The sequence below is a fragment of the Anticarsia gemmatalis genome, chromosome W (assembly GCF_050436995.1).
Source record: "Anticarsia gemmatalis isolate Benzon Research Colony breed Stoneville strain chromosome W, ilAntGemm2 primary, whole genome shotgun sequence".
Lineage (NCBI taxonomy): Eukaryota > Metazoa > Arthropoda > Insecta > Lepidoptera > Erebidae > Anticarsia > Anticarsia gemmatalis.
The window spans coordinates 12,482,124-12,497,423 of NC_134775.1; the positions used below are offsets into that span (position 1 = coordinate 12,482,124).

The following is a 15,300-nucleotide window of genomic DNA, read 5'->3' on the forward strand; positions in this document are numbered from 1 at the left end:
CGCAAACCGAGTAAGACGGATGGAATTTCATTCACCCAGTTAGCGTTGGATTCCCTGGTTGTGAGTGCTGCTTTTAAAGTTCTATGGAACCTTTCTATCATTCCATTAGATTATGGGTGATAAGGCGTTGTCCTAATTCTATGTACTCCCAAAAATTGTGAAAGTGATTCGAATATTCTTGATTCGAATTGTCGTCCTTGGTCTGTAGTGATACGTACGGGACATCCGAATCTTGAAATCCATCCCTCATATAGTGTGCGAGCCACCGTTTCGGCTGTAATGTCTTCCACGGGAAATACTTCCGGCCATGAGGTACAGCGATCTATAATTGTGATTAGATATCGTTTTCCTTGAGAAATAGGTAACGGTCCGACGATATCTATGTGTAAATGTTCGAAACGCTGCGATGGCATGAAATTTCCGACCGGTGATATTGTGTGGCGTTGCACTTTTGACTTTTGACAAGCTATGCATGATCTACACCAGTTGTTAATGTCTTTGTTCATAGATGGCCATAAATATCTTTGCGTTATCATCTTTCTTGTAGTTTTTTTCCCAGGATGGCTTAGTCCGTGGATGACGTCAAAAACTTGTCTTCGGAATTTTTCCGGTAAATAAGGGCGATTTTTTCCAGTAGATACGTCGCAACTGATGTTTTTTGTAGAACCCGGAAGTTTGATGTTTCTGAATAACAATTTCTTATTGTCACGAAGTCTTATTAATTCTTGGTCGCTGAGTTGACATTTTCCTAATTCAGCGTAATTGATTGGTGATGGCATATCTATTTGTTCTATACGTGATAGTGCGTCTGCGACAATATTGTCACGTCCGCTTATGTGTTGAATATTGGTAGAATATTGTGAAATAAAATCTAATTGACGTATTCTTCGTGGTGTATCGTTGGGTGACGATTTTTGAGAAAATACGTAAGTCAAAGGTCGATGATCCGTAAAAATCGTGAATTCTCTTCCTTCGATTAATCTTTGAAAATGTTTGACTGCCATATATATCCCGAGTAATTCTCTATCGAATGTTGAGTATTTCTGTTGTGTATCACTTAGTTTTCTTGAAAAAAATCCTAATGGTTCCCAAATGCGTCCATTTTTTTGTTGTAGAACTGCGCCAACACAGGTAGAGCTGGCGTCCGTCATGAGTGCCAGTGTGGCCGTGCGTGAAGGGTGCACTGTCAATGCTGCGTTCATAATGTTCTCCTTGCATTTTTCAAAAGCTTTTTCGGCGTCTGTTGTCCAAGGAATAGGAGAGTTATCGTTCTTTTTTGAGATATGCAGGTAGTCGTTTAGGATGTTTTGATATTGAGCGGCGTGTGGAAGGTTGTTTCTGTAGAAATTAATCATGCCTAAAAATCTTCTTAATTCTTTGATTGTCTTCAGTTTAGGGAATTCCACTATTGCCTTGTATTTCTCTTCTGTTGGACGTATTCCTTGGCTAGTTATGTGATAGCCTAAAAAGTCCATTTCGTTTTTGAGAAAATCACATTTTTCGAGATTAATAGTAATACCGTTTTCCTGTAAACGCCTGAAAACTGTATCCAGTTGCTGAATATGTGTTATTTCATTTTCCGAGGCGATTAAACAATCGTCGATAAAAACGAATACAAAATCCAAATCTCTAAATAGCGAATCCATGAATCGTTGGAAAGTTTGAGCTGCGTTGCGTAAACCAAAGGGCATTCTAGGGAATTCAAAAAGTCCAAAAGGAGTGATTATAGCGGTTTTTTCCACGTCTTCTACAGGAATACAATGGTAAGCCTTCCGGATATCGATTTTGCTGAATATTTTCTTATTTTCTAATATGTAAGTGAAATCTGTTAATCGTGGAAGCGGGTATTTATCCGGTACTGTCGTGCTATTGAGCCTTCGATAGTCTCCATATGGTCTCCATTCACCATTCTTTTTCTTCACCATGTGCAAAGGACTTGCCCATGGGCTGTCCGAGGGGCGACAAATTCCCAGCTCCATCATATTTTGAAATTCCTTTTTTGCTATGTGGTATTTATCCGGGGGTAGTGGTCTTGCGCGTGCTGATACTGGCGGTCCTTTTGTTACAATGTGATGCTTAATCTTGTGTTTTGGAGTAGAGCTGGGTGAGGACGGTTTCGTAATATCTTCGTATTTTTTTAATATTTGGGTGATGCGTGTGTCGATTCCAACGTCAATAGTGCGTATTGTTTGCTGCGTCGATGTGATTAGGATTGCCGGCGTTGTCAGCTCAGTTACCCTATCTATTAGTTTCCGACCAGCTATGTCGACTAATAATTTAAAATGCTCTAAAAAGTCTGCTCCGATAATTGATTGTGTTACGTCGGCAATAACGAAGTTCCATTTAAAACTTCTTCGTAGTCCCAAGTTCAATGTAAGTGTTTTTTCGCCGTATGTCTTGATTTTTGTTCCGTTTGCGGCATAGAGTGTATAACGTTCGTTTTGTGCGATTATGCGACTCTGTGGCTTGCTTATAACTGATATGTTTGCTCCCGTGTCAATCAAATATCTAATACCACTTTTTCGGTCGGTAATAGTGAGGCGGTTGGACGGGTGGATAGCACAGAGTTCCGCCGTAGTCTGTGCTTGGATTAGTTTCACTGATTTCCTGAGTTTGTTTCCTGTTTCCAATCACAATCTATTTTCTGAATTTATCGTGATAAAAACAAAGGTGTCTTCTTTCCCGGCTGTTTGCTCTTGATCTTGACCTTAATGGATAATGCTGACGATTGTAATAATCTTGACCGCTGCGTCGATAGTCTTTGTGACCTTGCTGAATTGCATTTAGTTCCACTCGCATATTTGCTAACTGCGCTAATATGCACGTCATTGTGTCGTCATTTGTTTTGTTTTGATTCACAGCTGACACTTCTGTAAGTTTTGAATTTGCTAATATTTTGTCGGCGATTTCGCTCATTTTGTTGACGTCCATATTTTCTGTGACAGCCAGGACCGTGGTTACGGATGGAGGTAAAAGCCTCAACCATAGGAGTTTGATGGTGTCGTCGCCGATTTTTTTCTTACTCAGCACTCGCATTTTGCGTAGAAGGTGTGAAGGTTTTTGATCTCCGAGCTCCATTTCTGATAGTAATTTCTGGAGTTGACGGTCGTCTGATTCTTCGTAGCAACCGATTAGACGTTCCTTGATGGCCTTGTATTTTTCGGTTGCCGGTGGGCTGGTGATGATATCGCTAACCTGTATTATTTCTTCTTTTGAAAGCTTGGCTGTCACAGTGTAGTATTTGTAGTCATCTCCTTGTTTTTGCGGTGCTACTATTGCTTCAAACTGCGTAAACCATAGTCTGGGCTGGTCCCTCCAAAACTCCGGAATGCGGGATAAAACGGAGGTACCGGCTGCTATTTCTAAGGTTTCTTGTGCGTTGTTGCTTGCTTTGCAGGGTGATTGTGCTGAGGGGTACATTTTGTTTTGACGAATTTTCTTCTTGATCAATTGCTTGCTGTTCGTCGGGGTCACCAATTTGCCGATGATCCGGCAAGGAGATGTAGTGAAACACTTGGTGGTTTTTAAGAGATTTATTTTACATATACTGAGTGCTTATATACTAATAAAGGACGTGCGTTTTTGCTATCTACTTAATCTCTACTTTATCTTATGGTGTGCCTTATCTGGTTACGTCAATTATATGTACGATGATGTCGCTAAATCTTCAATGAATGCCGTCACGTGTTAATATTGCGGTTAGTGAGTGTCTTTTGTGGTGTTTGGCTTTTGGAGGGGATTGCAAAATCTAAGCTTATCGTTTATCCATCTATCGCCCGAAAAGTTTGTTAATATCCAGAAATCGGGTGATTGGCGATGACGTTGGCCAATGAGGCGTTCGAGTTCAAGAACAGTCTAGACATATTAGACTTTTTCTAGTCTGTTGTGGCTTTAAGGCGACGCCGGTGAAGTATCTCTCCGTACGTACATGTGTATATCGACAATTCTGGCAAGCAACGTGGGTTTGCATAAAATATAACCGAGAATGAAATGTTGTGTTTCTGCAAATCTTTGGCAGGCTCCGCGCCCTGAGCATTACGTTACGTATCGGCTTTCTGCGTGGTAGTTTTTCGATCGAAACATTAGCGTTCGTATTTTCCGTGTGCTACAAAGTGCTTAAGTGTGCTTGTCTTGGACGCATAAAGAGCGACAAAGCAAAACGTAAGCACTCAGACATATACGATACTAACATCGTTCTGGCAACGTTGATTGAACTACATCCGCTTCCGTTCCCGATAGCGCCGCTTTACTACCACGCTACCACTCTGCCGCCGTGCCGTGTAGTAGACGACCTGCCAGTGTGCTGACATTTGACAACGCCGTAGCCATTATTTGCAACAGTCGGCAATGTGATTGCGGTGTACGGATGGTGTGTTGTGAGTTAGGTTCGAGAGTAAATGATGCAACGAAGGATGAGTAAATACTGCGTTTATTACAAGATTACATGATTTATATATGTTCTCCCTCACATCTCCCCCGTAAAACTAAAATAAAATAAAAGTAACATTTTATTTTATTACTATAGACGTATAGACATAAAATAATCAGTGAATACACATAAATATTACATTAATACAATAGTATAAACATTAAAATATAAGCATGATAAGTTGTAGCATACATAAACCGAATCCGAACCTACAGTCCAGCGACTGCAGTTCGTCTCCGCTTACCGCTGACCTATACTATAGAGTAGGTATACATTTATAGGTGACATCATTCTTATCGCTAGAGGCTAAATATAGATACTAAACATTCGCAATTTTAAGCATGATATAATTTTGTTCTGTTTTTGTGTACAATATCACTTTTGCCATTTAATTTGATTTCAACATTTGGTGACAAATCTTTAATTACAGTATACGGTCCAGAATACAGATGTTTAAGTTTATTGCCAGTTTCATTTTTAATCAAAACTTAATCGTTAGGCTTATAGCGTACAGGCTTAATATATTTATCGTACCTACTTTTTCTTTCTATTTTACTAGCTACTAAATTTTTCCGTGCTTCGGTTTGAGAAACCTGAAGTCGGTATTTAAGCTCAAGTGGGTAACTATCGTAATTATAAATAGGTGCTACGCACTTCGACAAGTTATTTGGCAAGTTACACTTTTTACCATAAACAAGTTCAAAGGGTGAAAATTTTGTCGACGTGTGAACTGTCGTATTATAAGCAAAGCACCAGAATGGTAACCAAGTACTCCAAAAATCTGGTTTTTCTTCGGTATTGATTCGCAAAAACGCACCTAGATTTTTGTGAGTGTTTTCTAGCGCTCCGATGCTTTGGTGATGATACGCGGTTGAATTTTATTTCTTAATATTAAGTAATTCACAAACCTGTTTGATGGTGTCGGACATAAACTCTGCGCCCCTGTCGGTGGCGATCTCCCGTGGTACGCCATGCTGGAGTATAAAATTATTCACAAAGGTACGAGCTACTTCTGTTGAAGTTTTAGTGACGAGGGGATAGGCACATACATACTTTGATAACTCACATTGTAATGTAAGTATATAGCAATAACCATAACTATCTTTGTCTAATGGTCCGACCAAGTCTAAAAAGATTTTATCAAAAGCCGAGTGAGCGGTCGATGTAATCGTCATTGGCTCTTTTACTTGAACTGTATACTTATGCTTTTGACATTGAGGACATTTTTTAACAAAATTTTGAACATCAGCCTCCAAGCCTGGCCAAAAATAATATTAGTTAACATTCTTCTCATGCCCGCGTGGCCACTAGTGGGCAAAAGATGAAAGTCGTTTAGTATCACTTTCCTATCGTCTTTGTTTTCTATTCTCTCAACATCTTTTAATATACATAATCTGGGCCCTTTCCAGTTAATTTGCTTCCTTATTTCGCTACTTAGCTTTTCTACAAATATGTTATTATTTTGATTTTTAATTAAGTATACTTCAACAACATTATTTTTTTCACAAAATATGCTCAGCTCTCTCGCAAATTCGGCTCGCGTAATTTGTGATTGAGATGCTGACTTTATAAATATTGTTTTCTGTTGCGCAACATAAAATAATATACGACTTTCTAAAGTTATTAAATTATCATTCTTGAACTTCGTAAAACTCCTACTGTCGGCAAATCTTAACTCTACTGCATCTTTCGGCTTGATATGGGTTTCCACAACTTTTGGTTGATCAGGCCAATCGTCGGTGGGCAACATATCATCCGAAGAAACAGCATCTAACTGTCTCTTTTGAGCACGTGTCATTACATGCAAGCATTCGTTCAACTCTTTCAGTTCTTTCGAAGTAACTTTTATTCTGGACAATGCGTCTGCAGCCACATTCTCCTTTCCTTTCACATACTCGATTACGTAATCGTACTCTTCTAGAATAAGCCTAAATTTGAACAGTCTGCTCGAGGGATCTTTTAAATTAAATAAATAGACTAGTGGTTTATGGTCTGTGCGTATTTTAAATGTACGACCGTATAAGTAAGGCCTAAAGTATTTAACAGCCCAAATTACAGCTGAAAGCTCTTTTTCTATGGTGGGATAGTTCATTTCCGCTTTATTAAGACCTCTACTGGCATAGGCTACCGGCCTGCCATCTGAATTGCATAAAACTGCCCCGATTGCATATCCGGATGCGTCAGTTTGCACTATAAATTGATTCTGTTCGGAAAAATCTAGGTATTGAAGAATTGGCGGTGACATAATACTTTGTTTAATAGTTTCAAATGACTTTTGTCAATTTTCATCCCAAACAAATTTAGATTTTTTTCTACATAAATTATTCAAATAATATGCCTTTTTCGCGAAGTCATCTATAAATTTCCTGTAGAAGTTCGCAAAAGCAACGAAACGTTTCACGTCGTCCGTATTTTTGGGAACTGGGTATTTTTTTATTATTTTTATTTTATCCGGGTCGGGTAATATACCTTTTCCAGACACTACATGGCCCAAATAAAGAATATCTTTTTTTAGGAAATCGCATTTTGAAGGGTTAAGCTTTAAATTTGCACTACGTAATTTTTCAAAAATTTCTATAAGATTTTTATTATGGTCTGAAAGGCTGCGGCCCATACAGATTAAATCGTCAAGGTACACTAAACATTTATCATATGACAACCCGGACATCACCATTGTCATCATACGCGAAAATGAACTAGGGCTGGTCTTGAGCCCCATGGGCATTCTAGTCATTTGATATTGACCACCTGCACAAAATGAAGTGTATTTTCTACAGTTTTTCTCAAGTCCTACATTAAAAAAACCTTGGTTTAAATCTAAATGTGTGTAGTAAATACATCCACACAGCGAATCTAGTATGTCAGAAATGTTGGGCAAAGGGAATTTATCGTCTTGTATGCAATTGTTAAGTTTACGGTAATCTACAACTAAACGCCATTTCTTTTCTCCATTAGAATTGAATTTTTTAGGTACTAGCAGAACCGGACTAGACCACTCACTGGAACAAGGTTCAATAATTCCTTGTTCTAATAAGTTGTCCACCTGTTTTTTTAATTCAGTTTTCTGAGCATGCGGCAATCTGTATGGCTTGACATATACTGGGGCTACATTCGGTTTCAAAGTAATTGTAAATATGTTCATATAATTTTGTTGTGCCCAATTTATCACCCGGAAGAAAAAATATATCGGAATATTTTGCGCAAATTGATTCAATTGACAATTGTTCTTCCTTATTTAAATGATTTAGCGATAACAAAGAAAATTCTCTCTTGACACGTTCAGCATTATTGGTGGTTTCATGGAATGAACATATATCATATTCACTCGCCTTATAAAGAGTGGGGGTAATTGAATTTACAACTAAATCAGACTCAGTCGTATTTAAAATAAGAATAGGTATTTCTCCATTCTTTGGCTTAACTAAAGTACTCGCAATAAAGATACCCTTTTGCAGTTCTGTCGCATTAACTAAACATTCATCCGTCTCAGATACCTGAATAAAGTGTATGGACTCTGACCTCGCCGGAATAGTTATGTTATTGTTAGTCATAATTAAAGGTAAAGATATGCTTAAGTTATTATAGTATAATAATAACGTCCGATTACCGAAATCCAACACCGATTTATACTTGCTTAAAAAGTCTTGTCCAAGAATGCCATTACCTTTACATGGCAATGATTTAAAAACAAAGAACTTATGGTTAAGACTATGATTTCCAATAATAAAGTTTAAATAAACATATCCTATTGCCTGGACTTTGCCTCCACTTTGCCTCCTTTGCCTCGTGGTGTGATGTCTATAATGACACGGATGCAAACAGAGCTTTTGATAATTTCCATGATTTGTTAGTTTTATTCCATAATTTATGTTTCCCCTTTAAAAAAATTAAAATATACACTAATACTAGTTCTCCAAAATGGTTAACAAAAGGAATTAGAACTTCTTGCAAATATAAAAGAAAATTAAAAAGAATTAGTTATAATAAGTGTAATCCTAATTCAAAGATGAAATACCTACAATACACTAAACTGCTAAAGAAGTGTATATTACAATCTAAAAAGTTAACGAACCACAAACACATTATGAACGCAAAGAATATGAGCAAAGCTACATGGGACATAATAAAAAACAAAGCGGATGCAGTTAAAACATACAAACAAATTGACGGTATAAATAACAATAGCACATTAATTACATCTCCAGTGGCTATTGCCAATTTATTCAATGACTATTTTACGAATGTCTCAAAAGATAATAAAACGGCCGATCTGCCTCACAGTCTGCCTCAACCAAATAGGAACACGCACAGTATTTTTCTTCGCCCATGTTCACCATTAGAAATTTTGAGAACCATTGGCTCACTTAATAATACAAAATCAGTGGGCTATGATGGGCTCTCTACTTACATTATTAAATCATGCGCAGTAACCATATCACCAGTACTGTCCCATTTGGTTAATGTATCCCTAGCCAGTGGTATATTCCCTGATAGATTAAAGGTGTCAGTGGTAAAGCCACTATATAAAAAAGACAGCCCGTCGGAAATGTGTAACTATAGACCCATAACGCTCATACCAATTTTATCTAAGATCTATGAAAAAAATATGCACAACCGATTAACAGAATTTCTTAACAAACACAACATCATAAAAGAAGAACAGAACGGCTTTCAAAAGGGCAAATCCACAACTTTGGCAGCTTTTTCTCTGGTCAAGACCATTACGGAAAATGTAGACAAAGGTAACACAGTTACTACGGTTTTCCTAGACATGAGCAAAGCCTTTGATTTGGTAAACTTTGATATGCTACTAGACAAATGTGAGCGCTACGGTATTCGAGGCCTAGCCTTAGATTGGCTCCGAAGCTACCTCTATAACAGAACTCAATGCGTAGAAATAACACACATAAATAAAGAAAATATAGTCATGCCGTATAAATCCGAATTTCAACTCAACAAATCGGGTGTACCGCAAGGAAGCATCTTGGGTCCATTGTTATTCCTGTTATATATTAACGATTTGCCAAATATCACGTCACAAAAATGTGTATTATTTGCAGATGATATATCGGTTATAATCCCTAGCACACATAATGACGATCACGAAGAAGTTGTTCGCGTGACACTAGAACAAATAGTAAATTGGTTAAAACAAAATGACTTAAAAGTAAATCTCAGTAAAACACACTATGTAGAGTTTAAGAACTATAATCAAAAATCTCAATCCTTAGACTTAACGCTCGACGGGGAAAGAATATGTAAAGATAACCATATAAGATTTCTAGGTCTTATCTTGGATGAAAATTGCAACTGGAAATCGCATGTAGAATCAGTCTGTAAAACTATAAATAGATTTATATTTGCTTTACGTCAATTAAAAAACACGTCTAATGAAAAAACTGCACTCTTAGCGTACCATGGACATATCGGATCGGTTTTAAAGTATGGCTTGTTGTTGTGGGGAAATTCAACAGACGTATCACGAGCATTCATTATGCAAAAAAAATGCATTCGAGCAGTATGTGGTGTGGGGCCACTTGAATCATGTAGACCACTCTTCAAGAGACTGAAGGTATTAACTCTGGTGTCTATGTATATTCTGGAAGTAGGAATGTTTGTCAAAAAACAAAGCCATCTATTTATCAAAGTAAGTGAAACCTGTAAGTACCAGTCAAGGGATCCCACGAAACTTAAATTTGTAAATTGCAAAAGCAGTTTCCATCAAAAGAATAGCTTAGTAATGGCCATAAAAATATTTAACCATATACCAAAAAATGTAAGGGAACTCCCCATAAATCGGTTTAAAACCACGCTAAGAAAATGGCTGATAGATGAATGTTTTTACACTATAAATGAATACTTCCAGTGCAAATAGGTTGACATGTATTACAATTAATTACTAATGTTTAAATGTATATCCTAATTTCTAAACTCTTGACGGCAGACATAACATATTAATAAAATGACATGAGACATTAATTTATAATTTAAGTGACATTCTATTTTTTTTTTTTTTTTATTATCGTTAATAACATTTATTCAATTATGACATTATTTTAATCAAAGAACAATGGCAAAAAAATCACTTATATTTTTTGAGCGTCTTCGAATCTCAATATTACCAATGTACTTTATTAATTATCGTATGAATTTCAGGAATATCATTTTTACCTCTGAAAGCGACATTTAATAGATTAAACAAAAAGTAAAAAATTGACTATCTAAGAATGATTCTCCATTTCCTTTAGATTAAAAATGTTGCCATTAGGTACTTTGTTGTTTATTAAGTAGATTTATGTTGTCTTTGTCTATTTAATTGTTTAAATAACTAAATAGTCTTCAACGTGAAATATATTGTTATGACAAATTATTAAAAACAGTTACTAATAAACTGAAAACTTCTTATTTATTTTGCTCATACAAAGATATATTTACAGTCAACAGAGATAATATTTTAGTAGTATTATCTTTTTAAAGTATGGCAACTATATATTGTCTACTTCGGTTCGATTTGATTGTTTGTCGTTGACGTTTGGTGATTTTCGGCATTGACGTGTTGTTGTGTTTTTCGATTACTATTGCTTTTTCGTACCTATTTTCAAACAACTCTGACTTACTGAGGATTTCTGCTCTATTTGTCAACCCTGCATCATCTCTAACGAATTTCGATTTGGATTGCATCTACATGACTTCTACTGATTCATCATGGACGTTTCCCTTGCTTTTTGGATTTTGTGAACTAGTATAATACTTCTTCAAGTATGGGAAGTCGTGTCAGACTGACAAGAATTCTGTGCGTGAATTGTATCATAGAATAGCTTCCGCTGATACCCTGCTTTAGAACAAAATACAAGAGCTGCCACATTGCTGATTAGCTGGGTTTATCCAATAACATATCTCACGAAAATAGGTTGTCCGGTGGATAGACATACTCGTACAATAGGCTGCTGTGCTGACTTTAGTCTGGTACTTAGGATAGCCCAGGCATCAAGATAATGTACCAACTGAATTTTAAAATGAAATGATAATCAGAGATGTGTATGAAAGAAATAAATAATGTATAACCTTTTCATTTTTTATTTACCTTTGTTGTTACAACCAAGCTGATTTATACTATCTGATAACTTAAATACCCCATAAAACAGTTTGTTTTATAATATAACAGTCTAGTTGTAGGAACAATGACTCAATTAAAATATGCCGGAGTGAAGTTGGCTACAAATGGTTTATCAGCAGCTATCGGCTCTTTATCTCTTTATTAACGCAAAGAATTGGAAATGTAGACATAAGACCCAGAGGTTACCATACGGAAATCTCTGGGTACATATTAGTTTTGGGGCTATACCTGCTCGAAAGGTTAAGGCAGTCAACTTCACTACGATGACGATAGTAATACAGGGTGTAATTGACAGCTAACGGTCAATTATAACATTTTAATGAAGTGATGATGACATAACCTATAAAAATATAAACTCAAATTACTCAGGATCTCCGGTGCGCCTAATGAACATATTTATATATTTAGAGTCGGGAATTAATGCTGCATATTATAACATTTGTTTTATTTGAAGACGCAACATTTTAAAATTAGTGATTATGATGTATGAGATTTTGCCATTGTTCTTTATTTATCTGACATTTTTATGATTTATGAACTCATGATGATTTTTAAAAAACCAAAAATAGGGAGAAACAATGTATTATTATTCAAATTTAATGTGATGAACTTATATAAAACTAACATTTCCACACCGAGTGACGGTAGAATATGTGTGTCAATTAAAAATGTAAAATGAGACCTCCATGTACCATGTTCTTGGAAATAAATGAATTATTATTATTATTATTATCCAATTCCATTTACAAAACTATTCTCGATATGGATTGGAATATTTTGTTCGAGAATATATTTATACTTGACGACCGAAATGGATGCACCGGTGTCAACTAACAATCGTAAGAGTAATGATTATGCGATTTTATATTTACGTAACCTACGTTATTACATGATAAAATAAAATTATCAGTCACGAAAAAACTGGTTTTCTATTTGTTGGCTTGGTGTGGGGGCTGAACTTGGCTGCGATTGTGCGTCGGTCAAAGTATGTACATGACGTGCATTACGCGAACGCTGGTACCCAGATGAATAAACATTGGACCTACCTCTGTTTCCATGAAACGTACGAGTAGACCTGCGCCCATTCGTCTGTGGTCCTCTCCAAACCTGAGCCTGTTGACTATACTGCTGAGCCGGATGATAGCCGATTCGCCCACGTCCTCTACCTGCGAACGAGGAGCGGCCTCTACCTTGCGGTCGATTATAGAACGATCTGCCTCTGAAATTTACAGTTAAAATGTCACTGGAAGTTGATGGTGCTGTAATATCTTCGTCAATAGCCGACTGTATGGCATCTTTTAAAGAACTAAATTTTTGAGCAGAAATTATTGTACTCAGACGGCGATTTCTCAGCCCATCTGAAAAATACTTGATAGCCTGTTTTTCGTTCAAAGGTTTCAAAACCTTAAAATTCGCATCGTTACCCTCTGATTGCGAAATTGTCAATTCAACAAACAGCTCCGTTATCTGTTTGCCGAATTCGTCGATCGATAAATTATTTTGCCTTATATTGAGGTTTACGCTGTATTGCAGTAGCACATTTTTTAGGCAATAATTGTGTTTTCATATCTACTATAAATTCGTCAATGCTAGGATAAGACGTACATAATTTCAATTTCGCCGTTTGAGAAAGTCTATTTTTTAGAACAAAATTCAACAATTTTGCCTGCGAATCCTCGTCCAACTCTGATTTATAATACTCTACGCCGTCAATAAATTGTTTTATGCTAGCCTCATCATCATTACAAACTGGCAATAAATTTAAAGCAATTTTCAGATCAAATTTTGTAGTAGGTGCCATAGTAACTGACTTACAGTGTTCCTGTGAGCATAAATCTAAAATTTTTTTATATAAATTATCAAATTTTAAACAAAGTTCTTGAATAATTATACACTCAGTTTTACCTAAAGAACTTTTGGATGAACTAAAATATTCTAAAAATATGTTATACTCAGACACTAACTTGTCAGCCTCCGCTAATTTTACGACAATAATATTACCTTTTCTCCTATCTGAACCAATCTTAATCAAATATTTTCTAATATCAAATAGACTGTTATACAAGCTTTTTAATTTTTCTGCCATTAAAATATACTAAATATAACAGAAATACATACCATTACTGATCTTGCATACCTACTTTATATTGGTTCATTATAACTATGATTACAGTCCACTAAAATATGTCCTTTAACATACGATAGATATTTCCGCACACTAATACGCAACGCACGAGATTTACGCACACTGATACGCACATAGCCGTAATATACGAAACGCAAATACACTATTTTTACGCGCACTGGTATTTTGTTTGAAAACCGAAACCACGACTCACACGATATTCTCAGTCTCCTTTCTGTGGCTCCTCATGTCCAACTGCTCCCTCAGATCTCTTTCTATATCAACTCTTCTCCTCCATAACGAACATCGCAGTCTATCTCGTCTTATTTCGTTAGCCATCCACTTTCGATGACATCCTCTGTATATCGCAAAAATTCCATACAACAACGCCAACGATACCATCAATAACAACACCAGCAAGATGATATTGGTTGGTGATTGGCGATGACGTTGGCCAATGAGGCGTTCGAGTTCAAGAACAGTCTAGACATATTAGACTTTTTCTAGTCTGTTGTGGCTTTAAGGCGACGCCGGTGAAGTATCTCTCCGTACGTACATGTCGCTCCTTCAATGCAAAAGGGCCACAAATCGAAATCTATAAATTTTACAGGAGAGCCAAAACAAATTTTTGAAACTGTTTTTTTATAACATTTCATATATTTATTTATTAAATATAAGATGTTAATATATCATTAGATGCGTATTTTTTAGCGCTATCTATCTACAAAATAAACTTTGTAATAGATGTTACCTATTAAGAGAAAAAAGCATATAAGTCCCTTTTGCATTCTTTTTTGGTAAAAAAACCGTATCAAAAAGTTTAATAATAATTACTAAGTAAAACCATAACTGAATGGACCAGGAAAACATTGTATTCAACAATCTAAATTAAAAAATCTTAACTTTTTATTAAGTAAGTAAAATTATTGAGATCAACTTTGTGCGTAACTTTCATTATTTAGTAAAATTAAACATCAATCATCATCATCAATCAATAGGTAACGTGACGAGTAGACTGAGTGCAGCAGGAGTATTAAAGAAATAAGATAATAGAAAAGGTTTTTGAGTTTTATAAACCTTTACATTTAGCATTCGTGGATTGTTCCAAAGCTTTTGACAGCATTACTCATTCCGCCATAGAATCATCACTCTATCCAAGTCCTACTTATAGATACTATGTAGAATCGAACCTTCATACATCAAACTCATCAAAGCAATAGACAACAATATCATTCCTAATCCAAAGAAGCGTGAAACAGGGAGATCCGCTATCTCCCAAATTATTTACCAGCACCCTCGGAGAAATTTTCAGGAGCCTGGCGGTGTTATGGCAATCAAAAGCATAGTTGTAAGTGGTAAACAGTTAACAAACCTTTGTTTTGTAGACGATATAGTCGTCTTCTCTTTTTCGGTATCGGAACTCGAATCAATGCTCAAAGATCTGAGCACGGCAAGCCTTCAGATTAGAGACTAAGTAAGAACCGTACAAAAACCCAGGTTATGACCAACAACACAAAACGTAGGGTCGAGGTAGACGGGCACGTCATAGACTATGTCGACAAGTATATCTACTTGCTAGGGCCAGATAACCTCTTTTAACAACCGACGGGACAAAGAGTTGGACAAACG

The 15,300-nt window shown here is 36.2% G+C and overlaps 1 protein-coding gene across 1 annotated transcript; it reads right to left on the reverse strand.

Annotated features, from left to right (window-relative positions):
- Nucleotides 1-2,637: 2,637 nt before the first annotated feature.
- LOC142985970 (uncharacterized) lies at nucleotides 2,638-3,420 on the reverse strand. Its single transcript, XM_076134205.1, has one exon. The coding sequence runs from the start codon at nucleotides 3,418-3,420 to the stop codon at nucleotides 2,638-2,640; it is 783 nt and encodes a 260-aa protein (XP_075990320.1).
- Nucleotides 3,421-15,300: the final 11,880 nt, after the last annotated feature.

What these genes read in the sequence shown, in the direction of transcription:
- LOC142985970 (XM_076134205.1), bottom strand. Translation starts at nt 3,420, where the DNA reads ATGTACCCCTCAGCACAATCACCCTGCAAAGCAAGCAACAACGCACAA.